The sequence below is a fragment of the Vitis vinifera genome, chromosome 13 (assembly GCF_030704535.1).
Source record: "Vitis vinifera cultivar Pinot Noir 40024 chromosome 13, ASM3070453v1".
Taxonomy (NCBI): domain Eukaryota; kingdom Viridiplantae; phylum Streptophyta; class Magnoliopsida; order Vitales; family Vitaceae; genus Vitis; species Vitis vinifera.
The window spans coordinates 21,792,948-21,818,560 of NC_081817.1; the positions used below are offsets into that span (position 1 = coordinate 21,792,948).

Here is a 25,613-nt window from a genome sequence, read left to right on the forward strand (position 1 = left end):
TCTCTCTCATGCCAACCCATTTTCTCTTCTTCTCCAAAACCCACGGCCATAAAACCCACAAAACCTACCCACAGCCCCCATTGCTTGGAGGAAGCTATTGCCGGAAAAAGCTTATGGAAGTCATGCCGAAGAAGCCCCATGGAAGCTATGGTCAGTAAAGCCAAAGCCACCTCCAAGAAACTCCCGTGAAAATCATCTCTCTAGGTTTTGGTGAGTTTTGGGAATTTTTTTTTTTTTTTTTGGGTTTTGTTAGTTGGTATTTTGGAAATGTTTGTGATTAGGTTTGAGATTCCATTGTTATTGGGTTTATTTTCATTGTTATAGGGTTTTGGTGCTTTTGGAAAAATTGAAAATGATATATATTGTGAGTGTTTGAAATGTTTTTATACATTAAATTCTATTAGAGTAATTCATTGTTCTTAGAATAATTAAATTTGAAATTCATAATATAATTAAATTTCTCTCTGATTTAACACTACAAAAACCACACTTAATAGCTTCCCTAATTTGATATCCAAATAATATTTCCCAGCAATTGATTGGGCATGGTTTACTTCTTAATTTCCCTAATTTGGTACCCCTGCTGTAGCATGTAGTGGAAGTTCTTTTTGCTGTATTTATGATTTTTTTTTTCTTCCTAACTTGGAATTCTTGGTAGCTATGACTATGAACAATAATTATAAGAAAGGTTTGTGTGGGCTGAGGGCTGAGAGAGAGGCGGAGTGGGGCTTCCAAATGATGTAAACATCTAAGTTTTTTGTTTGTGTAAAGCTCATGAAGATTACTACTTAAATATAAAATCTGTTTGTGTATCTCTATTCTCTACAATATATCCTATATTTCTTAAATATAAAATTAATATCTATCCCAGATTACTACTTAAATCTTTTTATGGTATATTCAAGAAAGGAAAGATATAAATAATATTAACATTAATTGGAATTAAATTAGGATTACTATTGATTTAGTAATTGAAATCTTTTTTATTTTATTTTTCTTTATTCCTATAACCATAAAACATTCATTTTTATCTTATTACCATCTTATATTATTTAAATATAAAACTAATATCTTTATCATATATTATTTAAATGCAAAATTAATTAAATATAAAATTATATTCTATAATATTTAAATATAAAATTAATATATGGGTACACCTCATGACTGGATGTATCCCAAAGTAAGACTTTCTACCCATGTATTTATTTACTACTTAAATCTTTTTATGGTATATTCAAGAAAGGAAAGATATAAATAAGATTAATATTAATTGAAATTAAATTAGGATTACTATTGATTAAGTAATTGAAATCTTTTTTATTTTATTTTTTTTTATTCCTATAACCATAAAAACATTCATTTTTATCTCATTACCATCTCATATTATTTAAATAAAAAACTAATATCTTTATCATATATTATTTAAATGCAAAATTAATTAAATATAAAATTATATTCTATAATATTTAAATATAAAATTAATATATAGGTACACCTCATGATAAGACTTTCTACCCATGTATTTATTTACTACTTAAATATTTTTATGGTATATTCAAGAAAGATTTATATTAATTGGAATTAAATTAGGATTACTATTGATTAAGTAATTGAAATCTTTTTTATTTTATTTTTCTTTATTCCTATAACCATAAAAACATTCATTTTTATCTCATTACCATCTCATATTATTTAAATAAAAAACTAATATCTTTATCATATATTATTTAAATGCAAAATTAATTAAATATAAAATTATATTCTATAATATTTAAATATAAAATTAATATATAGGTACACCTCATGATAAGACTTTCTACCCATGTATTTATTTACTACTTAAATATTTTTATGGTATATTCAAGAAAGATTTATATTAATTGGAATTAAATTAGGATTACTATTGATTAAGTAATTGAAATCTTTTTTATTTTATTTTTCTTTATTCCTATAACCATAAAAACATTCATTTTTATCTCATTACCATCTTATATTATTTAAATATAAAACTAATATCTTTATCATATATTATTTAAATGCATTATGTTTCTTTTTATTATTACTCTTAATAGGTTCATCCTCTAGCAAAAAGAGGACACGTGGCCTAACGCGTAACTTAGATTTACTTAGTATGAAACCCGGGGAGAAAAAAACTACACGATTCAATACCAGAGGGCAAGTTGTTTATGATGGAAAAGGGGAAAGATTGTCAAGCTATATGGGAACATTGTTGCGATCTCAATACAATGTACCCATCCAAGTTCAAGATTGGAATCATGTTAGTGAAGATGTGAAGGAAAAGATTTGGGCCTTAGTATTGGTATATGCTAGTTACTATTCAATCTAAATTGTAATGTTATTGTTTAAAAATGATACCTCTTATTTATACATGAGATTTTAATGCAATACAAGAAAAATATGAACTAAAATAAACATGTAAGAGCTACATTCTTCAATGTTGTGGAAATTTGTTTAGAAGCTATAGAAATAAAATGAAGGCCAAGTATTATAACCCTTATAATACAAATGAGGAGAGATTGTGCCATCGACCTCCACACTTATCAGATGATGATTGGAGGTGGCTCATCCACTTTTGGGGTACACCTGAGGCCAAGGTAAAGATAATGATCTTTTCTTGATAATGTATCTTATGATACTTATATTCACATAAAATGATATTTATTAGTTATATCTAACCTAATACTTCATGTATATAACTTTTATTATGTTTCTATTATCTATATAGGTGACTTGCTATTTTTTAATTGATGTAGGATATCTCAGACAAAAACAAGGCAAATAGGGCAAAGCAAGTGATAAAGCATACATCGGGATAAAAAATTTATGCTCAAATTTGATATGAACAGGTTGAAAATTTATTATTAATATGATTTGTTTGTACATAAATAATTCATCATAAATAACTCTATTGTTTTACTTGTAAGAATAAGCACAAAAGAAGGAGGATCAAAGTGAGCCCAATAGAATTGAGATGTTTGCCTTGACACACACAAGAAAAGATGGGACGCTTGTTGATGATCATTCTAAGGAGATTATGGTAATGAAGTAAATAAATTTTATATACTTGTATTTCAATCATAGCCACATACTAAATTATTTTAAAAGTCTAACAATTTTTAATTTTTTTTTTATAATTCCAGGATCAATTTCAGCAATTACTATCCCAACCTAAGGGGACATCTTCTTCTACTTCTGCATCATCTAGAGCATCTACATCTGTAGCATTTACATATGTAGATGAGATATATACTTAAGTCATGGGTCCAGAGAGGCATGGTCGTGTTCGAGGGTATGGATTTGGTCCTACTCCTACCTCAATCTTTGGTTCTACTAGTAGAAGGCGATTAGGAGTTATTCTTTCAACACAAATTGAAAACGCCCAAGAGATGCTAATAGCTGCAGAACAAAAGTTTACAACTGCAACTGAAGAACTCTCAAATATGAAAGAGGAACTCTCACATGTGAAAGAAACATTTGAAGAAAGGTTGATAGAAGTTCAAAGGAAGACACGAGAAGAAGTGAAAGAAGAGTTTGAAGAAAAAATGATGGAAATGCAAAGAAAAATGCAAGCACAAATTCAAGAACAAATGATGCAACAATTTTAGCAAAAGCAGTAGAAATTTGAAGATTTTGCTACATCTTTATATGATAAATTCTCTTAACTTTTTTGAAAATTATGCTACTTATTTATATGATAGATTCTCCTAACTTTTTTTTGCTTTCTATGACTATTATGTAATGTTTGGTTGATTTGTTATATTATGTTAGAATGTGAAACTAAATTTGAATCTCTTTGTTATTTGTTTGTTTGGTTTGTGTTTTTTTTTTTTCGTTATATTATGTTTTTTTTTTATTTAATGACTTGTATTGATATATAAGTTTTTAACTAGCTTGGGATAATTGATTGTAATATATTGAAATTGTTTTAATTGCTTAATTGCATATACAGGTCTAAAATGGGTTTGTTTGGGTTTGTAACAGGTTTGGGAAATTTGAATTTATAAAAAATAATTTCCAAATATAACAAATTTTAGTCACGGCCACTAAAAAATTGTGACTATAAGTGTATTTTTAGTCACAATCAATAATGAACCGTCACCAAAATTTGGGGTAGGACGGTCATCCTTAGATTAATAGACCTAATAATTAGTCACGGTCACTTAATTATCGTGACCATATACTTATATTTAGTCACGGTTAGGGGCATTGACCGTGACCATACGACTACATTTAGTCACGGTTAGGGGCATTGACCGTGACCATAAGATTACATTTAGTCACGGTTAGGGGCATTGACCGTGACCATAAGATTACATTCAGTCACGGGTAGGGCATTGACCGTGACTATAAGATTACATTTAGTCACGGTTAGGGCATTTGACCGTGACCATAAGATTACATTTAGTCACGGTTAGGGGCATTGACCGTGACCATAAGATTACATTCAGTCACGGTTAGGGCATTGACCGTGACCATAAGATTACATTCAGTCACGGTTAGGGCATTGACCGTGACCATAAGATTACATTTAGTCACGGTCATTTTTATTAACCGTGACTATAGACATACATTTAGTCACAGTTTATTACCTGACCGTGACTAAATCAACTTAATAAATAGCAAAATATTCTTAACTTTTGGTCACAGTTTTTGGCTGGCCGTCACAAAAAAAGAAATCCTTATGGTCACGGTCACTTATAAAACCGTGACCAATACTTTTAGCTACGCCTGGTATTGTGACGCTCGGTCACGGTTTCATAAGACCGTGACCATAGGTTTTGGTCACGGATATATAAGATTTGGTGACGGTTGGGAACCGTCACCAAAAACCCTATTTCTTGTAGTGATAGATAAATAGCTCCCACATTATTGCACCACAATGTAGTTGGATTTGAGGAAGAGAAGCCAAGTTCAGAGAGAAGTGATCGAAGCCACATAATTTCAACAGTAGAGTTAGCAAGAGCACGATATTCACTCTCGGTGGAAGACCGGGCAATGGTTGGTTGTTTCTTCGAAGTCCATGAAATAAGATTTTTGCCCAGATAGATTGCATAACCATTTGTTGATCGACTCTCATCGGGGCAACCACCCCAATCACTATTAGTGAAGCATTGCAAATCAAGAATGGAATGCTTGGAGAAGAACAAACCGAAACCAACAATAGCCTTAAGATAACGCAACAACCTCTTAACTACTGTCCAATGTTCTTGAGTGGGTTGATGCATAAATTGATTATTGACCGAGAATGAGATATCAAGTATGGTCAGAGTAATGTACTGCAAGGATCCAACCACTTGGTGATATTGCTCTGCATTTGATAAAGGATCACCAGAGAGTTTGGAAAGTGGAAGGTTGGTCGACATAGGTGTATGACAAGGCTTGTAGTCAGACATGTTAGAATTGGCCAGCAGATCAGTAATGTACTTTCGTTGGGTGATGAGAAGACCATCAACCAAAAATTGTGCCTCAATACCCAAGAAGAAATGAAGGAATCCAAGGTCTCGAACTGGAAAGGTTGATTTGATCTTACTTAAAAACCAATCCAGTTTTGTATAATCAGAGCAAGTAAGGAGGATATCATCCACATAAATTAGAACATAGAATTTAAGAGCACCTTGATGAAGAATAAACAAAGAAGAATCAGCTTTTGAAGCTTGAATACCAAGGTCCTACATAAAGGAAGTGAGTCTGTGAAACTAGGCCCGAGGGGTCTATTTGAGACCATACAATGACTTAGACAACTTACACACATAGTCTAGATGTGAAGTGTCTTGAAAGCCAATGGGTTGCTCCATATAAACATCTGAATCAATAAAACTAAGTAAAAACGCATTTGAGATATCAAGTTGGCGGACCCAAACATCAAAGTAAATAAGTTGAAAGGGAGCAATACTTTTATGTTGAACTGATCCTAAAGATAGTTTAGCATGTTTGCCCAAAATGCAAGAAGAACAAAGAGAACTAGAATTACTGGAACAAGGTAAATGGAATTGCTTGATTAAACTAGACACGATAAGCCGTTGAGGATGTCCTAAAGCAGCATGCCATTCGTCCATGGTTGGTGCTTTAGCTGTAAATGCTTGCTTGACATTTAGGCGAAAAGTGTACACTCCATCTTCACTTGGGCCCTACAGGAAGATTTTCTTGGACACCTGATCCTTGACAAGAAAATAAGAGGGCCAAAATTCAAAGAAGCAAGAATTATCAATGGCAAATTTTTGAACTGAAAGTAAGTTTTTGACAATTTGAGGAACACAGAGAACATTTTTTAAAGAGAGAGAACCAGAAGATGAAGGAAGGGATGTGATACCAATATGAGTTATTTGCAAACCTTGTCCATTACCAACATGGAGCTGGTCATGTCCATTATAGTCATGAGCAATGCTGAGATTGGCTAAATCAGGGGTGATGTGATAGTTCACTGCTGTGTCAGGATACCATGGCATAGTAGAACCTCCATGAGTGTAGTTGGCAACAGGAACTTGAGAACTTGCACAATTATTTTGAGAATGACCAGTCGAAGAGTCATTAGCATGAGGAGTTGCATTTTGGTTGTGAAAGTTGTAACGGGAATATCGAAGACGACAACGATCAATGGTATGGTTTCTATAGCCACAGATTTGGCAAGGACCATGGGGTCGATTTCCATTCCAATTCGAAGATTTCTTGTGATTATTATTCTGAGATGGAGTGGGAAGCAATGGAACATAATTAGACTGACAAGTCACCATGTTTGCTTGAGGAAGATCAGTAGAGCTCTTAAGTAAAATTTCATGAGCAATAAGTTGACCATGGAGTTCATGAAATGACACTGGTTCAGAACGAAGATTTAAGGCAGTGATAATGGCATGATAGTCACTGCCAATATTGTGATAAATTATTGCATTAAATTTTGCTGGGCCAAGAGGACGACCTGCAGCATTTAGCTTATTAGCTAGAGCTTTAGCACGTTGCAAATATGCTGAGACAGAGAGATCGTTTTTCTTCAATTCTTGGAGTTCAATGTGCAATTGCAGTTGTCGGTTTTGAGAAATTGAACCAAAAGCTTGAGAGAGAGCCTGCCATACTTCATAAGATGAAGATAACCCAATAACATAAGGAAATATCTCTTCTGAAAGAGAAGAAAGGATCCAGGAATGAAGCATCTGATCCTTTTTATACCATGTTTCATATTTTGGATTTGGAATCTCAGCAGGAGGAGTAGAAGAATCTTTAATTGTTTTCGATGGAGCAACAGTTGAACCATCAACAAACCCAGTCAAATTTTGGTAATTAAGAAGATGATTAAATTGAATTTTCCAAGCAAGATAATTTCTTGGAGTAAGCTTGACAGAGAAGGTATGATGAGTAGAAGAAGAGATTGAATTTGAAGGGATCATTTGAGAAGAAGTCATAATTGATCAAAAAATTAGAATGAGGGCTCTGATACCATGTAAAGATAACATGAAAATGAATATTTGTATTATATTGCTATGTTAATAATGAATACAAGAGCAGCTTTATATAGCTGAATTACAGAGTTTGAAATAGCATAAAATCAGCTAACTACTTACATGATTAAAGGATGATAGTTACAACAATAAGATAAATACAAATAAAACAAACTATATATGGTTGTTGCTCTAATAGACATCCTTTACCCTAGTTATAAGTTATAAAAATAAATATGTCAATTTAATTATTTAGAATAAATTTTAAATCAATTTTATCAAACAACTTTATTTACTTAAAATAAGAATTAAGTAATAAGTTTTAAGGTAACAACTTAAGTATAATTTAATTGAATTCAACTTAAATCATTAAGTAATATGTATTAAGTTTTACCAAACACTTCGAAAGTCTTTAACCGAAGAGAGGTCATAAATCAACTAGGTGACCTTCCAAATTGGTTACTTACTATAATAAGGTTTATGAAGTTATATTTTGTAGGAAATTTTCACACATGAATTCAATAATGTAGGAAATTTATCTATTCAAATTCCAAATATTTGGAAATTGTGATCATTCCTCCTAATTTGATTGTAACTTTTGATATAGTACAAAATATTGTGGGTGCTACCAATTCTCTTGTTAATCTACAAATAGAGGCTTTTAGAATGTATTATAAAACTTTACATATGAAAGACATCATTTTGTAACGAGTTTAAAGTTCAATTAACTATAATTAAGCATTCTTTGTGACTTAAGAGGAATTTGTACTCATGAAATTTCGTAATTGTAAAATAATCTCTAAATTTTTGTTATCGAATATGCAGATTATGTGAATAATCTACTTTAAAAGAAAAACTATCATACATAAAATATAGTATTGCATATAAAATTTCAAGGCTACTCCTACCTTTCCAACAAGGACATCGACAATGGCAATAACTCATAACTTGGAGATCGATGATAATGAAGGTGTCAACTTATGGGTTCGTTGACATGCATGGCAATAATGGTGCTCCTTGAGAAAAATGATGGCTCAAAAGTTAAATCCAAAATTTGGTGTGTGATATATTTAGGATTTGATATTGATGTCCGAAAAATATATTTAGGATTTGATATTGATATATTTAGATTTAATTAAAAAAAACAACACCTTAATGTATTAATTTTAATGTGAATATAATACTCTATGGTTGTATCATTTTTAAAAAAAATAACATAACTCCTTTGATTCAATCTCTAATATTGTTTCGTATCAAGAAATTAATCTCATGTTGATTATTACCAAGAACGACAATTATGCGCTCAGGAATCAAGATTTAGTCAAAGTTGCTACTTGAATCAAGATCTGTATTTAAAAAAAAAAAAAAAAACTTAAATCTAAAGACAAATTACTTTCATATTTCATATCATATCACTTTTTTTTTTGACTTATAACTTGTTTTTAAATATTTTTATTCGAATAGAAAAAGTTAAATACTTAAGTTTTTTTTTCTCTAAACCTAGCAACTTTAAATCCTAACACCCAACCCACACTTAACTCCTTGCTCACTATGATAAACCAAGTCTTGTTGGCACTACTACCATCATTCACTCTATTTTTCGGTCTTGGCTCCTAATTACACAAACAATTTCTTCTTTATTTGGGGTTTCTCAAGGTAGATTTGTCAACATTTTCAACCTCTTTCTCTATCAATTTGTAAGTTTCCTTCATTGTAACCTATGAGATCAATCTCATATTCCTTTCAAATTGTCTCAAAAGACTCCCAAATACATGAATCAATCTAGTTATGTAACAATTCTCCCACTGCCACGAAGTACTTGTGTACTAGAATAGTTAAAAATGGTTGGTACTAGATCTATAGTATTTTATGTTATTATGGGAGTGACATCTAGTGCTTTCCAATCAATAGCACTCTTAAACTTATTATTTATTATATAGTCTTTTTCCATGAACCTGGTACTTGTATTAACAAATACCTTTTGGTCGACCTGACTATAAATGTCATAATCCTTTGTTCATTTTGGATAAATTACAAATTGATGAACTTTTGACATGTTTTTTTCATTACAAAAATGGAATTCATTTTCAACATATGAAGGTATAAAAAATCTTCAACTTTTCATTCCCTTTCTTACCAAAATGATTCAATAACAATGATAAATAATTTTTTATGTTCATTGGAATCTCTTAAATTTTGATAAGTGTTATGGATAATATATTTAATTAATTTTTTATTTATTTATCAAGCTATAAAATATATATAAAAAGTTCTCTTCAGAATAATAATTGATCAATAAAAAATATTTATAAAGCTTTATAGTTTTGAAAATGTATGTAACTCAAACTCACTTAAACTTTTCTTTTTTTCTTTTCAATTACATTCATTTTTTAATTGGTTTGACATTATTTATTTGTTTATTGATATAGTGATGATAACTACTTAGTGATGCAATCATATGTTATGGTACATAAGAACTACACATTTGTTGCAAAGTTTGATCCTACTTCAATTTGGAATCCTATCTTATTAGGATTTAGTGGGTAGAATTTTTCAATGTATATTGAAGAATAATAAAATGTCATAGTGGGTAGAATTTTACCCTTTGTTCATTCCTTGTAATATTTCAACACCTTCTTTCCAATTTTCTAATGAACCATTCTTAGATTACTTTTAGCATTTGTCAACATGCTTATAGAAAAGCTTATGTCAAGTCTAGTGTAAGTTTGGGCTTACATTAGAGACCCTACAACGAATGTATAAGAGATTTTTTTTTTTTTTCCATTTTTCTGTACTTTAAATAACATCTTAGACATTGCATAAGGCTAAATTTATCCCCTTCTTGTATTAGAGCAATACTTGCGAAACAAATTTCCATTCCAAATTTTCCTAGAACCTAATTATTATCTACTTTTTAAGAAAATTCTAACAATCCATGTAACCTATCCTAGAATCTTTCAATTCATATCATTCAAGTTGTCTCTCCTATATCTTTCATTTCAAAGTCCATTGAAATCAATGTCTTAGTTTTATGTAACATACCAAGATCACCACTAGCAAGCAAGATATCATCAACATACATAATTGGAAATAGAAATTTGTTCTCACTAACCTTTAGATATATTCACCAATCAATGGTTTTTTTTCTTAATTCAAAGGAAGTTACAATATCATTGAAGTTAAGATGGGGTGTTTTGGTTAATATGTAAGGTTGCATAAAAATTTGTAAATAGTCTCTTTGGACTGAGTTGATTGATTAATTGGAGTTCAATAGGAGTAATTAATCAATTAGTACCCAAGTGCATGGGTTGGATTAAGTGATCTAAGTCCAAGATGGGCTCAAGTCATTTAGCCCACTGGAAGCCTATATAAACCCCCCTTAGGGGTTTAGTGCTTCACTCTTGATAGTTCAGTCATCTTATTTACGCCAAAGAGAAAAAAGCCCTAGCCACCACCCTTTTGTGAGGTTTCCACCACCTTAAGTGGTTATATCCAGGGAAAGAAAGTGATTGGGAAAAAGGTCTTTCAATCTACAAGATCTATATTTGTTTTTTTTTTATTGATAAGAAACAATTTAGGAACAACTAGATCTTAGGTAAATCACTCTAAACCTCTAAATTTTAGTTTTTTATGCTTACATGTTTTTGCTTGTTAGAATAGAGAGCCCTAAGATTTTGCAGGTACCTTTTTAGTCCAAGACTAGGAATAGAGTACTCAAGGGGTTTTGAACAATAATCTTTTTCATTTAATCTATCATACTAGGTTCATGCAAACTTTTTAAATTAAAATGGGAAATGTTCTTACAAACCTTTTAATTAATATATTTCATTGAATAAGCTAAGCTAAAATTTAAAATAATACTACACATGAGTTAAATTAATTAATTCATAATTTTTAAGGGTGTGTCAACCCTTGTCTTTTCAACGTGTGTCATCTTCTATTAAATATGTCAACTTAAGTCTCATTCCTTGTTTAGAAGATGTGCTCCTTCTTTTTCCTTCTAAAAGGTGTGTCATCCTTCGTACACCACTCTTAGGTGTGCCAATTTCTAGTCCACAACACCTTAGCTAGCTTTCCCAACATGTGGGTCCCACTATTGGGTATGTCAATTTCTAGTTCATAACACCCTAGCTTTCCTAATATGTGTAACCCAACACAATTATTTTCTCAACACTATATTTACATTGCAAATATTTAAGTAAATATTAATTAAGTTTACAATATAGAAAATCTTCTATTTAAAATCAATAAAAATACTTTTAGAAACAAATTTCAAGTAAATCAAAATATGATTTTTCAATTTTAGTTATAAAATGACAACTTTTACTAAAAATTTTATGCATAAAGTTTGTTCAAATAAAATTATTAAAGATGCGAAAAAAATATTTTAAGTGCTATCAATATTAAAACAACAAAATCTGTCATTTTTTATCTTAAATTTTGAAACTTTTAAAAATAACTTATTTCTCACACATAGTAAAATTTTTGCACAACTAAGTTAGCATAAAGAGTATATGAAAACTCTTAACCTATTAAATCATGTTATTTACACTCTTAACAAATTTCTTATTGTTAACTATTCACTAGATCTAAAATTCCTAAATGTAAAAATAAATTATTAGTATATTATATTACAAATATTATATCATTTTCATTAATTCATACATTAAGTTCTAGAATTATGAGTTGACCCTCTCGTATTATAATTAAACCATGGTTTTGGAATTTGGGGTGTGATACTACATGGTTGGCCTTCCTATGTTATTGATCTTTGTCTTTAAAACGTAAATAAGGGATTTAGATCAGGTGGAAGTTTAAAGCCTAATGCTTGACCTTGAATTTATAAAGAGTTGGAGAAGTTAATTGGAAGAAGTTATACTGCAAAATCACTTAAGAATAGATGGAATTACATGAGAAAGCAATACCTCACATGGAATAAATTGATAATTGTGATAAGACATGGTTACAACTTTGTGGTCAAAACTTTTTACTTGCTAGCTGAAAGATAAGAAAAGTACGTACAAACATTTTTCTTATTAATTTGAGTGAATCCTTAAAAAGGTTGTCTTATATATGTATGTATAACTAATTATTTGTTTATCTTGTAAAATATATTTTTATTTTCTCATACAAAAATAATTAGTTATCTCTAAAAAAATTATTTTTATGTCGAATGTGATGGAACTATTATCTATGCATATATTTTGGTTTATTAACAAGTACTCGATTGGGGTGTGGAGAGGTGAATGTTTTCATTATGCAATGGTTGTTTATGACTTTAACATTATATATCTTTAGTTATAGTGTTGGTGGATGGAAAGAAACAACACATGATTCAAGAGTCTTGACATAAACTATTCACAACCCACAACATAACTTTCCAATGTCATCACTAAGTAAATTTTCTATATTTATTTTCTTTAATATGATTTGTATGTATTCATGATAATACTCAACTCAATGCTTATTTTTTCAAATAAATACCATTTAGTAGATGTAGCATACACACATACATGAGATTTCATGGCATCATACCATGATATATGCTATTAGTTAAGTGATTTTTGCAGTAGTGATCGAGTAATTATAGGAAAATAGTAGATAATCAACCAATGTCTTGGAAGATTAAGAAATGTCATTGAACTTGTTTTGGGTGTTATAAAGACAAGTCTCCCAATATTGAAGAGAATGACACCTTATTCATTTAGTACTTAAATAAAAATTATCATGGTATGTTTTTCCATTCATAATTTTCCTCGACAAATCTCAATTGTTGATAGATTATTTATTGAATGTGACAATAAAGATGTTGAATTCGAAAGTGACAATGCAAATCAAAATCAAACCTTAACTACATATAGTTTTTTTATAATATTTGATCAAGTATTAATGCAACAACTTCAAGACCAAATTGCAAATAAACTATTTCAAGTATTTAACTAACTTGTCATTTTCTATACTTTTATCATTGTAAGAAATTTGTTATTTTTATGTTTTTACCATTATAAGAAATTTGATATTTTTGAATATTAGTATAAAAATTGATATCGAATTGCAATATTTTTCCTCTAATTTGATTTAGGTTTTATCAAGGTACACTAAAGTAATTTGCAAATAGGAAAATCAATGCACTTAGAAGATCTTTGAACGAGAGAAATAATGTTTTTCCAATTGAATGCAGCTGTTCTCTTGTCAATAAATGCTTTAACATTCTTCAATTTATAGACTTCAAGTTGGGACCCAAGAAGTTACGAAAATGCCTCAATTGGTTGAGCATCAGTTTGACTGGTTCAATAACCATTGGGTATTAAATGTTTTATAGGTGACCATTGGAATTATTGAGCTCAATTGAAGGTGCGAAGGATCTTCAACCAATCCTCGACTAGCCCTCAACCATCCCTCAACTGGTCGAGGTTATGCCTTAATCAACTACACCCTAGCTACTAGGAGAGAGAAAAAAAATTGAGCCCCCTTGATTAACCTTGAATTGGTCAAGCCCAAGTGGTTAAGCTGACTCCTGATCCCCTTGACTAATTGCTCTAAAAAGTGCTTAAAAAAAACGTGATTTGAGGTTTGGAACTTCCAATAATTGTGTACACCTCCTTACAACCTTTTAAAAATATTTAGAAAGAATTTAGTTCAAGGTTTTGAATTAAAAATAATGATTCATCTATTGTCTTTAATATATATATATATATATATATCATTTTAAGCTTAAGAAATGATGAAACTAAACTTTTAAGTGTATGAAAAGTAACTCGGACCTAAATACACCAACAAATATCATCTGACAAGTTGTCTTAGATTACTTTAAGTCTTCATTCCAAGACTTCATGGTATCGATGTTCTTCCATAATTTCTTGAGCGTTCTTTAGATTTTCATAGACAAACTTAAAAACCTTACTTTATTTGAATAATTAGTAAACTTAACCTTAGTTATAATGAAAAACATTATTTTTACGAAAAACTATGAATGATTGGCAAGACTTTCTTCTCATTTCAATTTAAATAAATCTTTTAAAAGATCTCTATTACGTGTTTCGTGCTACAATAAATGATCTTTTATTATTTGGGTCCCATAAAGTCCAACCACAGAGAAATTCGAATGTCAAGGGTGGCAATTCATGCGCTCTCTAGTCGAAGTCATGCATCAAAATGAAGAAAGGCCCAAGCCATAAGGCGGGTCGGTCTTCCGTCATATTAGCAAATAATAATAAAATGTATTTTTTAAAATTTAAAATAAATATAAATATTTATCCAAATTTATTTATAAGATGAAAAACACGTAAATAGAATTTATTTAATTGTTAATTATAATATTTAGTACAACGAGAAATATTAATCTATTAATAAAATAAAAATATTAATATATTTGTATTTTATGATATAAATATTATATTATATTAATTTTATGATATAAATATTATATTATATTATATTAATAAAAATGTCATTGATGTCAAATTTTGTCTCGTTTGCATGCGTTTTTATAAATATGTATGTATAATTTTTTTAGAGAATAAAATTTATTTATGGGGTGGTTGTGTCGACTACATAAGCCAATCAGTGGATAAGCATGGTCATTGATCCAAATCCCAGCAAACTGAAACCCTGTAACCAAACACTCACTTTATGAGGCGGGGCCCTCCCTCCTAGATTTTCTCAGCGGAAAGCCCAGCCTTTTACTATGCCACAAATCGTGTGGTTCTCATCTTCTTATGCGCTCTGTTTTGACTATACCTGACCTGCTCTTATCCTTAACCCTAATACTACCAACATCCAACTTTTTTTTTTTCATTCTTGCCATTAACCCACTTGCATCTGCCACGTCTCTAACAAACCCAGTACAGTTACTACACGTGTCCATTAGGGGAGACACGTGGATTGCCGACAAAGGAAATTGGATTGCAGAGGGGGTGGAGCTAAGGGTATTTTGGGAATCGGGGTTGATGATGTGGCCACACTTGGTCACGGCACCACATGGTGAAGACTCAGAACCAGATTTTGGCAGGTGGGTGGGGCCAAATGCTACTACGTGGCTCAATGGCATTGCAGATTTTGATGGAGGACTCTCAGCCACTAAATCTCAGCGTCTCTTCTCAGCCACAAACTCACACACTAGTTTGCTTTGTTTGGCTACACTTGTCGTTTATATTCTAATATTGTGTAAATAAAATATTATATATAGTAATTTTCAATATTTAGAGCCTCAGAAAAACCACAGCCGCCTCTGTTTTCTCAGCTGGGAAAACTGAACCTCTGCAGCTTCAAAACCTACTAAACCCATCAAATTTTCTGACGATCCCAACAGTTTTCACCATCAAACTTGCTTCTTTTTCAAGGTTTCAGGAAGAGGGCCTCCTTCTGTTTCGGATTAATCCATAGGAGGTGAGTTTTCCATTTAAGGCTTTGTTTGGCTGCTGAGAAAATGTTGGAATTGAACCGAAAACAATCTTTTGGCCTCGAAGCTCTCTGTTTGACGAAGACTCAGTACTGGGGATTGCTTGAGTTTCGCTATCTTCTATTTTCCATCATTTTCTCATCAATCAAGTGGAGGTTAACTTTCTTTCGGTTAAATATTTGTTTGTATTTGTAAACAAAATAGAAAATTTGATTTCCTTACCACGATTTGAATTCTCATCAGATTTTTGGGGGTTACGCTTGATCTATATTACTGTTATGTAATTTATTGTTTGATCACTTACGCTTTCATATTCTGATTCTTTTACCGTTTGATCTGTCTGCTCTGTTTGGTTGATCAGAAAAATAGAAGGAACCGAAATTTTGTAACAAATATTTAATGTTACTTCGGTTTCTGGGAGGTGAAAAATGTAATAATCAAAATTTTGAATGACCTCATTTCCTACATTTTTCTCATCAACAAAACAGAGCCATATGTTTTCCCTTCTGTAATCTTCTTGTGAATACAGTGCTATATCTATATTCCAATCTTGGAAATGGGTTTTATCCCTAATTATTACAGGACTTTTGAATTGAGATGTGGAGGATATATATTTTATGATTTGATCCATGATTATGAAATTGGTAATTGTAGTTTTGTTCTGACAAGAGTGATCAATCAGAGTCTGATACTGTATTTTACTTTTATTTTTCCAAAAATTCCCTACAATTCCCTATATAGAAGCTGATAGAATAGAAGAAAAAAGAAAACATCCTAAGTTTGGGGCCTGATGTGCTCTTATGCTTTTTCCTGTTTGGTAAGACTTAATACTTGTTACTTAATAACTTAAGTTGAATTGTTAAATTATACTTGAATTAAAACTTATTGCTTAATTCTTAAGGTTGGTTAATAAAATTAACTTAAAGCTTATTCTAAATATTTATCCTCATAAATTATAATTAGGGCAAAAGAGGGCAAAAGAGGTTGAGTAATTGTGGAATAGCAAAGGAGACTGTGGAGCTCATTAGGGCAAATGAGAGTAAAGAGGCAAAGTGAAGATGTAGACTTAAGAATAAGTTAATTGTTTTTACTTATTACTTAAAGTTGTTTTTGACTTTGAGTCATACCATTAAATTATTTTACCAAACATTAAATAGGTAGGACGGCATGCCTTGGACCTGTTTTCAAACTTTAAATAGGTAGGACAACACGATATCTCTATTGAGCCGCACCATGGAATCAGAGCTCCAAGTGGACATTTTTGGTAAGCATAACTGGTGATGTGGGATGAATTAGAAGTTGGGTTATGGTCCCCAATTGCGTGCCAACCTAGAACTCACAGAGTGTTGGAAATCCACTAAGGAGTGTTTAACAATTCACTTGCAAAATCAACTAGTCCCGGAAATGGATGGCATTGAAGCGTGTGACCTATACCTGACCCTCAAGGCAAGAGCTAGGCCTCGATGAGTAGGATGGTGAGGTGGTTGCTGCAAAACCTGGGGTGCAAGCTCGGGGGCCATGTGTGTTAAATTGGAGACAACTATATCTTTGCTAACTACCTTGGCCTGACTTCTTTTTGGTCTTCCTATTGTCCCTTGATTAAGTTGGATTTCTCTTTGTTACTGTTGCTGTTCACTGGTTTCCATCACAAAAAACTTATGGCAATTGCATTAGGTTCTGCTGAATGGATTTTCTCTGGGTGGGCTTTGAACAATGAAAATTCTTGGATTTAAATTTTGATTTCTTCTTTTTCCTCCCTATATTTTCTAAGCAAACGAATAAATGAAATTTTCTTTTCTTATATTTTAAATATTTAAGTGAATTTTCATGTTTGTGATTTATCTTAAATGCTGAGGTCCTTTCTAACAGTTTGATTGATTTTTCAGATGGGTATCATGGACCAGTATTTTGGTAATGGCACTGAGGAATTTGTAGTTCCAAAGGATCTAGAACTACTAGATAATGTTGAATCACCAGACATTTGGTTGCAATGGGGAATAAATCCATCTGAAAGTTTTGGTTCTTTGAACAAATACTTCATAATGGAGACTGAGACAGCTGGGGAAGAACTTAAATTCAATGGGAAAAACTTGTGCAATGAAGCTGACAAGGAAACTTCTGTCCATGATGGAGACATTTCTAGTGGTTCGAGTATAGGTGGAGGATTCACAGAGGCTTCACTTCACAGGAGTGCCTTTTCGCGTGACCGGCCTTATTTTCAGCTGGATGAGCTAGCTGGAATGGATCAGATGGATACCATTTTCTTGTACAAGCGTAACTTCTGGGATTATTGATTTAATGCCTGTAGGAAATCATATAGTCTTTGAAATTTTAGCTTAACGTATTGACTAAATGCATTTTTGGACATCCATGGAAATTTTACTTTTCCATTTTGTTTTTCTTTCATTTTTTATGACATATTCCTCATTGTGCATGAGGCCGTCATAGAAAATGCAATCCTCATGATAGAAACATAGGATTTTTTATTAAATCCAAAAACTAATCAGATACCGTCAGTTCCAGGGGTGGTTCTCTGTTTCTTTGATGGCTCTATCTGATGAATATATGCTTTAAAAGCTGTGTACACACAATGGAGCATTCAATTTCCATGGTATGTCCAAACACACCCTATAACGTTTGGATGCTGAGAAAGTGTAGGCAAAGAAGATAAATTGAAAATTCACATCAGCTTAGCTAAGTAGTTATATTAGGTTCCTCTCAGTGAAGGTTTTGGTTTGACAAGTTCCGGGTGGTGAAAAATTAAAAGTTCAAAGCCCGATTTATTTTCTTTCCTACATTTATCAGCAATACCCAAAGCATAATTGATTAGCATTTCATCTTTTGGGTTCAAAGAGCAGTTCTCTTGTTTTTCATTATTCACTTTGTTTTATTTTTCTTTTTATGCAGGACTTCCCTACTTGAAGATCTGCCCAACACAGAAAATTTTAACAGGACGTTTTGCTTTTCTCCTGAATCCCAACACAGTGCTATGCCAGAAAACAATCAGATGGAAGACATGATTCTAGATTCACAGAGCATTTCCAGTAATTTACATAGAATGGGAAGTTCAAAGTATCTGAAAACTCATGCCTTCTCTCCATCAGTGGATTGGGATAGTGAAGAAGTTACCACGCTGTGTCACAATCCTTGCAACTCAGTGCAGAAAGATTGCCCACCAGTAAAGGTGAGATTTTCTATCTGTTTATCATTTGGGAAAGTGCATATTTGGCATTGAGCAAGAGATTTTCAAATTGGAAGGAAATGCATGCTTGTAAACTCAGAATGGTCGAACAGAATGGTTACAGATTTTGGGTAGGATAATCAGACTTGGGAGAGAACCAGTGTTCATAGACAGTGTCATGTAAAGGTGTATTTGTATGTTCTTTATAGGCAACAATAGTTTCTAGTAATGCATTAAGATTATGTCTAGATTCTACAAAGAATTCTGCCTTCTCTCTGCCTTTTTTAATTCCTTTTATCCTCTTGTATCTCATTTGTTCTTTTACTTGTCCATTTTTTGAGCCAGTTGGATGAACTTTTTCACTGTGAATTGAAATTATTATTCAATGATGTGCCTAGGTTTGATATGGTTATTGTACAATGCAGTTTGATACTATTTTCTCCAAAACTGCAGACACTATTTGTAAGTTTTGATGGTTAAGGTGCTTTAGGGGTGAAACCTAGCTTTTATTCTCTTACATTGCATTTATGCCTTTAGCTTTTACACAAGTTTCTAGATCATGTTTTGGTTTTAACTCCAAGAAATTTTGTTGTTGAGATGATTACTGAAAAAGCAAGTTCAGCTTTTCCAAATACATTACAAGTGGCCATTACAGGATTTGAAGACCTTCAAATTTTATTTTTGAAACAAACATATGAAGCAGCTTTTGTTAATTATAGTGACCATGTAGAACGTAGATATGGTTCAGAAATCCTGGTATCTTTGTTGATTTATATTTATATTTACATTTTTATTTTGTGGGCTTGTGCTTCTTTGGAAACCATCCGTCAATGATATTATTCAACATTTTTGTTTGATCATAGCTTTTCTTTATCTTTATCAATGTTTCAGGGCAAAGATGTAAAAACTAAAATGTCAATTATAATCCTACAAGTCAACAACCATTTCAAACTTGCATAATCATTCAATTCTAAGTTCTATGTTCTTACTCTATTTTCTTAGCAGGTGAGGAGAGTAGTAGGTTCTCCTTGCTTCTTGAATTTCAATTTTAGCTCTATTTTCCTGTTGGTGTTTTAATCTTGCACCAACCATTCCTATTCTAATTGCAAACATTTTTTTCTTTTCTCATTCGCGGTGACAAATTAGAAAGGGGCAGTTTGCTTGTTTGTTGCCTTCCATTCTGGGCAAACTCAGTTGTTCCCCTGTATTTTGAAGTCCTACTCGTCAGTTTGTTGGAGATTATCTTTAAAGTTAGGAAAGAACAATTTTCATCATTTGATGCCTGGTGTAGAGTGATGCAGATGGCTAGCTAGAACAAGTGGTCCCCTAGTTCTATTTTATGTACATTTATCTCCATCAAGAAACGGCTTCTCTAAAGAAAAATGAGCCATAAGTTTTAGACTATGTTTTCATATCTGAAGATGCATAGTTTTAAATAAACATGCATATTTCATATAGTTTATAGTGAGAAGTTTATATCTATTACCGTTTTATGAACTTTTATAAGATTAATTAATCATGAAAATATTTTTTCAAGGCACCTATGATCAAGTTTTTGGTTCCATCTGGGCCAAACAAAGTGGAAGAACATGTGCCTGAGGAAATCTCATTGGAAGAATCTGTCTTGCATGAGCTTGAAGTGGTGATGGAACAGGTATCAAAATCTTTGAACAATAGGATCACCATGATATCAACTGTACTGATCAAATTTTGTACATTTCAAATTGTATCAGTTGCCTGAAAAGACCAGGATTTGCTTTCGAGATGCCTTGTTCCGCCTTGCAAAGAACTCAGAACGACTTAGTGTATCCCCGATCCAAAATGGGGACCTTGCCTTGGAAAAGCTCCATCCCTTGACAGTCGATGATGAAACATTAAGGTACACTTGTTTCTCTAGGATTCTGTCCTACCATGACTAGAAATTCACATATTGAGATTGTTCCCTTGTTTCCATCTAGTGATAATGGTCAAAGTTTAAACACTTGATTCTGACAATTTACCATTTTTCCACCTTCAAATCTTGTTAAGATAGGGCAATCGGTTGATATTCTAAGATCCTTTTCATTTGGTAGTGACATGATATAAGTTTGTGAGAAGCTGTTTCAGGCTTGAGATGATGCTGATCATAATGTTTGCTTCTCATCAGGTCAGGAAAACCAGTGGCCACAGAATCAGAGACCAACAGCATCGACAGAGCAGTAGCCAACCTCTTGTTCAATAAGATGGACTTTGATCCACAAGATCTTCCCACTTCATCATTAGTAAATTTTGAACAAGAAGACATGATGACAATGGACTCCTGCAACTACAGCTTGAATCAGCAAGAGACCCATTACCCTCCTCATCCCACCACGCTCCTACAAGCTGATGCTGAGGATGATGAGGTTCCCATCTTTAGTCAAGAGAAGCTACAAACAAAAGCAGAACTGCATGAAGATTTCCCAAGAAATGGTGCAGTGGATCACTAGAGTTTGGGATGAGGCAAACATGAAGAAGAGATTTGCTAGTAGTGTGAGCCACCTACTAATGTAGATATCAAGTACATATTATATGGGTGACTGAAATGCAGGTATGAAGAACAGCTGTGTCAGCTAAATTTTGGTCAGTTTTTGGATTTTGTTCAAGAACTTCTAACATAAGTGTTCTCAATTTCATTTAAATTCAGCACCAATGGATTATATGTAGAAGTAACATATTTTTCAAGTCGATGCTTTTTTTTTTCCTAATGTACGCCTTTAGGATTATTTAAATTATATTTGTGGTACTATGTATCCCTTTCCTTGTTGAATAAACGTGCCAAATTACTATGTTTGGATGTAAGGGGCCTTTAGCCTGCTGCTTGAGTAACATTTTATTTTGTTTGTTAACTAGGGTAAAGATTTTTCTCCTTTTTTTATTTTTTGGGAGTGATTTAGGTTTGATCAATAAAATTGCATGCATGCTTTTGAGTTTTGATGATATTTTTGTAAAATTAATTTATTTGAAAAATAAAATAAAATATATAGTTTTAACAAAATTTATTTATATTTTCATAGATATAAATATGAAAATATTTTTTTATTAACTTCTTTCAATTTAAAAATGTATATTTTTGAAAAATATTATTTATTTTTTTATATCAAAAAAGTTCTACATAAATATGAAAGTATAAGGAATTCAAGATACATAAAACTGGATGCTCTTATAACAAATCTTTGAAAATTATTTTGAAAACATGTTTTTTTGAAAGTATTGTTTAAAAGCATTTTTTAAATTGGTTTAGATGTTTTCACTTCTTCTTAAAAATAATTGGCTAAGGATAATTAAAAATAAAACATTATAAGAAAAATATATAAAATATTTCAAATTCTCAAATAGAATTTTTTTCTACAAAAATATAATAACGTCGTATTTAAAATCTATTATCTAAAAGCGTCTTTAAGCATCATAGTGTTATTCGTAAAAATGGTTCTTTGAGAACGCCTTCTAAGTGGAAAAATATATATTTAAAAAAAATTATTAATAACATAAATGAGGAATAATAACTTCCATAATAATAAATAAATAAATAATTTGAGTCAAATGTAAACACGTTTTATATATATATACACGTACGCATATACATGTATGCAATTAGAAACCTGATCAAATCAAGAAATCAAGAACGCGCAGGTGTGCAGGCTCTACGTTCTTCAGGTGTGAGTGTTTTGTTCTCAAGCTGCTGCTTTCTTTCATCGAAATGGAAAACCTGGATTCCGCATGGGATGAAGAAGAAGAGGGCTGCCTCCCTATCCCTCCACTTGATGATGGGGCTTTCTCTCCTTATCATCCCACCACATTGGCTCTCTGTCAGGTATCAGTTATTTAAAAAAAATAAAAATTATTTCCTTGATTTTTCAAATATTTGATTTTCTTGATCATTACCAAACAAATATGGCCCTGTTATACTGACTGGACTGATCTATTCCTCTGCGTTGTTTCACAAACCGACATGATGAAGTTCTTCGATGAAATTGATGAGAATGGAAGTAAGAATATTTGTTTTTCGAATTTTTATTGGCTCCATTTTTTAGACAAACTGATTATTCAATTTTCTAAACAATCTGTTTGTTACTGGTGTAGATGTTCGAGACAACTCGGGAACTTCTCGTGGTGGGAGGGAAAAGCAGCAAACACAATGTAGAGGCAAAGAAATGAAGAGATTGATTGAAGTTCTGAGGCCAGAAGAACCCTCAAGCGAGCCTGAGGGACATTCAAAACCATGCTCCGACCAGAAGACAAGCCGAGATTCGACCCCAGCCGAGGGAGATGAGAAAAGAAGCTTCAATCAGAAAGCCGGTGATGAGAAAAACGCTGCGGTGGAATCCAAATTTGAATCTACAAAGAGGAAACTCCAAGAATCGTATAAAAATATCAAGAACGGTATTTGTTTTCTTTTCTTTTCTATTTTTCTAAAGAAAAACTTGAAATTTATAATCTAATCATGGTCCTGAAATTTCTTGTCGAACAGCAAAGAAGCAGAGAAGGATTCAGGTGATCGACTTTCAACCTCAACCAATGCCTAAGCAAATAGCTTCCCATAAACTTCGGCATCCCAGGTCGAAGAAGTGTAATTCTCGTCTTCCCACATCCAAGAAATATAATTCACATCTTCTGATCGGCCAACATTAGCAAAAACCAGATGGTTTGTCATTTGTTTTTAAAAAAATTCTTTCTCGATTAGTCATGGACCGTTCATCAATGGATTATGGATTATTACAGTAATGTATACAATGCTATAGTTGTACAAGGTGATTATGTCTATTTCCTGTAGAAACTCATTATACTACTATTTGTTAATATAAATACAAATTGAATTTCCATAGGTTGTGACGTTAATTAATTTGACTTGCTATGAAATCTTGTTAATTTGTGTATATATCTTGGAGCCATTTATATTCCATTTTAGCATTATGGGGTAGACATTGGTAGGAAGAAGACCGCTAAGAAGGAGACTATAGAGGTACTATGGATGTAAAGACCGGCTCCATGTAGATATTGTCCCCTTGAGCGCAAAGTTATTAATGGTATCTAGGTTATCCCCAACCTTGATATGATAGTGTTTGACCTTACAATTTTGTGAAACATGTGGATGTCGTGTCTAACTTTAAAGGAAAAAGTTCATGATATTATATATATACAAACTCCTTTAAACCATATAGTGATATTTTAAAGCAATGAGGGATTCATTGAGAGCAACTCATCATGCTTACTTGATAACTTTGCCCATGGTTTTAGCGAGCAAAAAACTTTTTTTTTTTTTGTAATTGTAGCTTATTGGCTATATATATGGATGAAGAATTATCATACCAACTATTAATTTTTGAAAAAAATATCAACTTGTTTTATTTATTTATTTATTTGCAGAAAAAATGTATATTATTTTTAAAAATATTTCTTATTTATCATGGACTTGTTGAGTTAGCAATAATAATTAATTCAAGCTTAAACCATAAATAATAAAACACTTTAAGATTAGGGAAAAAGTGAGCTTCACACAATCACGTAAAAATAATTACAAAATAGGAACATACTCATCGATCAAATATAGTATCTAGGATGATCGGTAGTACTTATATCATTAAAAGGTAGTACCTAAATGGTTAAAGGTAGTACATTTGACCGAAAAGTATATGAAATACTATTTATTTTTAGATAACTGCTTGAAATTTATATTTTATAAACTTGGGTTCCTATTTTGTGGGGTTTTTTTTCATATGAGTATGAAAATACACTTCTCCCTACCATTAGTACTTCATGTAACTTTTGCTCATGAAGATAAATGTATATATAAATGTAAGCTCATCACTTTATATCATATTAGTAATTAAAGTCTAAACTTTTAGACGATAAATTAATAAATACGATTTAATTTATTATTTCATTGGGTAATAGTGAAATATAAAGTCAAGATAGTTTTCAAATAACCTTTTATATCTATCGACCTATATTTGATCTATCTTATTAGATTTTATAATTAAAATAAAAGCATAGTAGAGACTTTCAATTCAAATTAATATTAATTAATGGTTTTATATATATTAACATGGACATGGTTCAACGTTATAAAAGGAAAACATAAAGAAATTTTAAAAGGTCACAAAAACCATAATATTAATATAAAAAATTTTCAAGATATGATCTTCCTCTATATTATTTGTGCTTTTCTAAACTTCTTTTAACTTCTATAAACTTTTTCATTACGTAAATAAATTCCAAATCAAACTTTGATGTATAAAAGTTATTAATTTTTAAAAATAATTTAAAATAATTAGTGTTAAAAAGTCATGTAACTCATTAACATTAGAAAATCATAAACCAAAATTTATTTTAAATGACTTGGTTAATTTTTTCTTTACATATATTACATTTTTACATATCTTTTCATTGTCGAAAATAAACTCCAAATTAAGCCGACTTAATGCGTTGGATTCATTAATAAGTCTAATATTTTTTTTTAAAAAATAACTTAAAACTCAAATAGTGAACCATTAAATACCACAAATTTATGAACAAAAATTGATATAGAACAACTCTATTGTTTCTCTTCAACATAGAA

The 25,613-nt window shown here is 31.5% G+C and overlaps 2 protein-coding genes and 1 long non-coding RNA gene across 6 annotated transcripts; all 3 read left to right on the forward strand.

The window, feature by feature from the left end:
• On the forward strand, nt 1-3,833 carry LOC104881258 (uncharacterized). 2 transcript variants are annotated; one of them, XR_002031406.2, is made up of 4 exons: nt 1-210; nt 2,778-2,870; nt 2,949-3,061; nt 3,165-3,833. It is a non-coding gene; the product is annotated as an uncharacterized LOC104881258 (long non-coding RNA). The 2 variants fall into 2 exon arrangements; XR_787254.3 differs by having other exon boundaries at nt 2,778-3,061.
• Nucleotides 3,834-15,562: 11,729 nt separating this feature from the next.
• Nucleotides 15,563-21,843, forward strand: LOC100264272 (protein LNK3). Of its 3 annotated transcripts, XM_059742143.1 has the most exons (7): nt 15,569-15,842; nt 15,923-16,010; nt 17,742-18,121; nt 18,763-19,039; nt 20,574-20,690; nt 20,770-20,915; nt 21,183-21,843. In XM_059742143.1, exons 3-7 carry the CDS (start codon nt 17,742-17,744, stop codon nt 21,502-21,504), a joined length of 1,242 nt encoding a protein of 413 aa, XP_059598126.1. In that variant the 5' UTR covers nt 15,569-15,842; nt 15,923-16,010; the 3' UTR covers nt 21,505-21,843. The 3 variants fall into 3 exon arrangements, with proteins under 3 accessions (XP_002265615.1, XP_059598126.1, XP_059598127.1); XM_002265579.4 differs by lacking the exon at nt 15,923-16,010 and having other exon boundaries at nt 15,563-15,842; XM_059742144.1 differs by lacking the exons at nt 15,569-15,842; nt 15,923-16,010; nt 17,742-18,121 and adding an exon at nt 18,422-18,466.
• A 729-nt stretch (nt 21,844-22,572) lies between these two features.
• LOC104881273 (probable mediator of RNA polymerase II transcription subunit 26b) lies at nt 22,573-23,877 on the forward strand. The gene is made up of 4 exons (XM_010660828.3): nt 22,573-22,868; nt 23,016-23,043; nt 23,138-23,437; nt 23,526-23,877. Exons 1-4 carry the CDS (start codon nt 22,755-22,757, stop codon nt 23,684-23,686), a joined length of 603 nt encoding a protein of 200 aa, XP_010659130.1. The 5' UTR covers nt 22,573-22,754; the 3' UTR covers nt 23,687-23,877.
• Nucleotides 23,878-25,613: the final 1,736 nt, after the last annotated feature.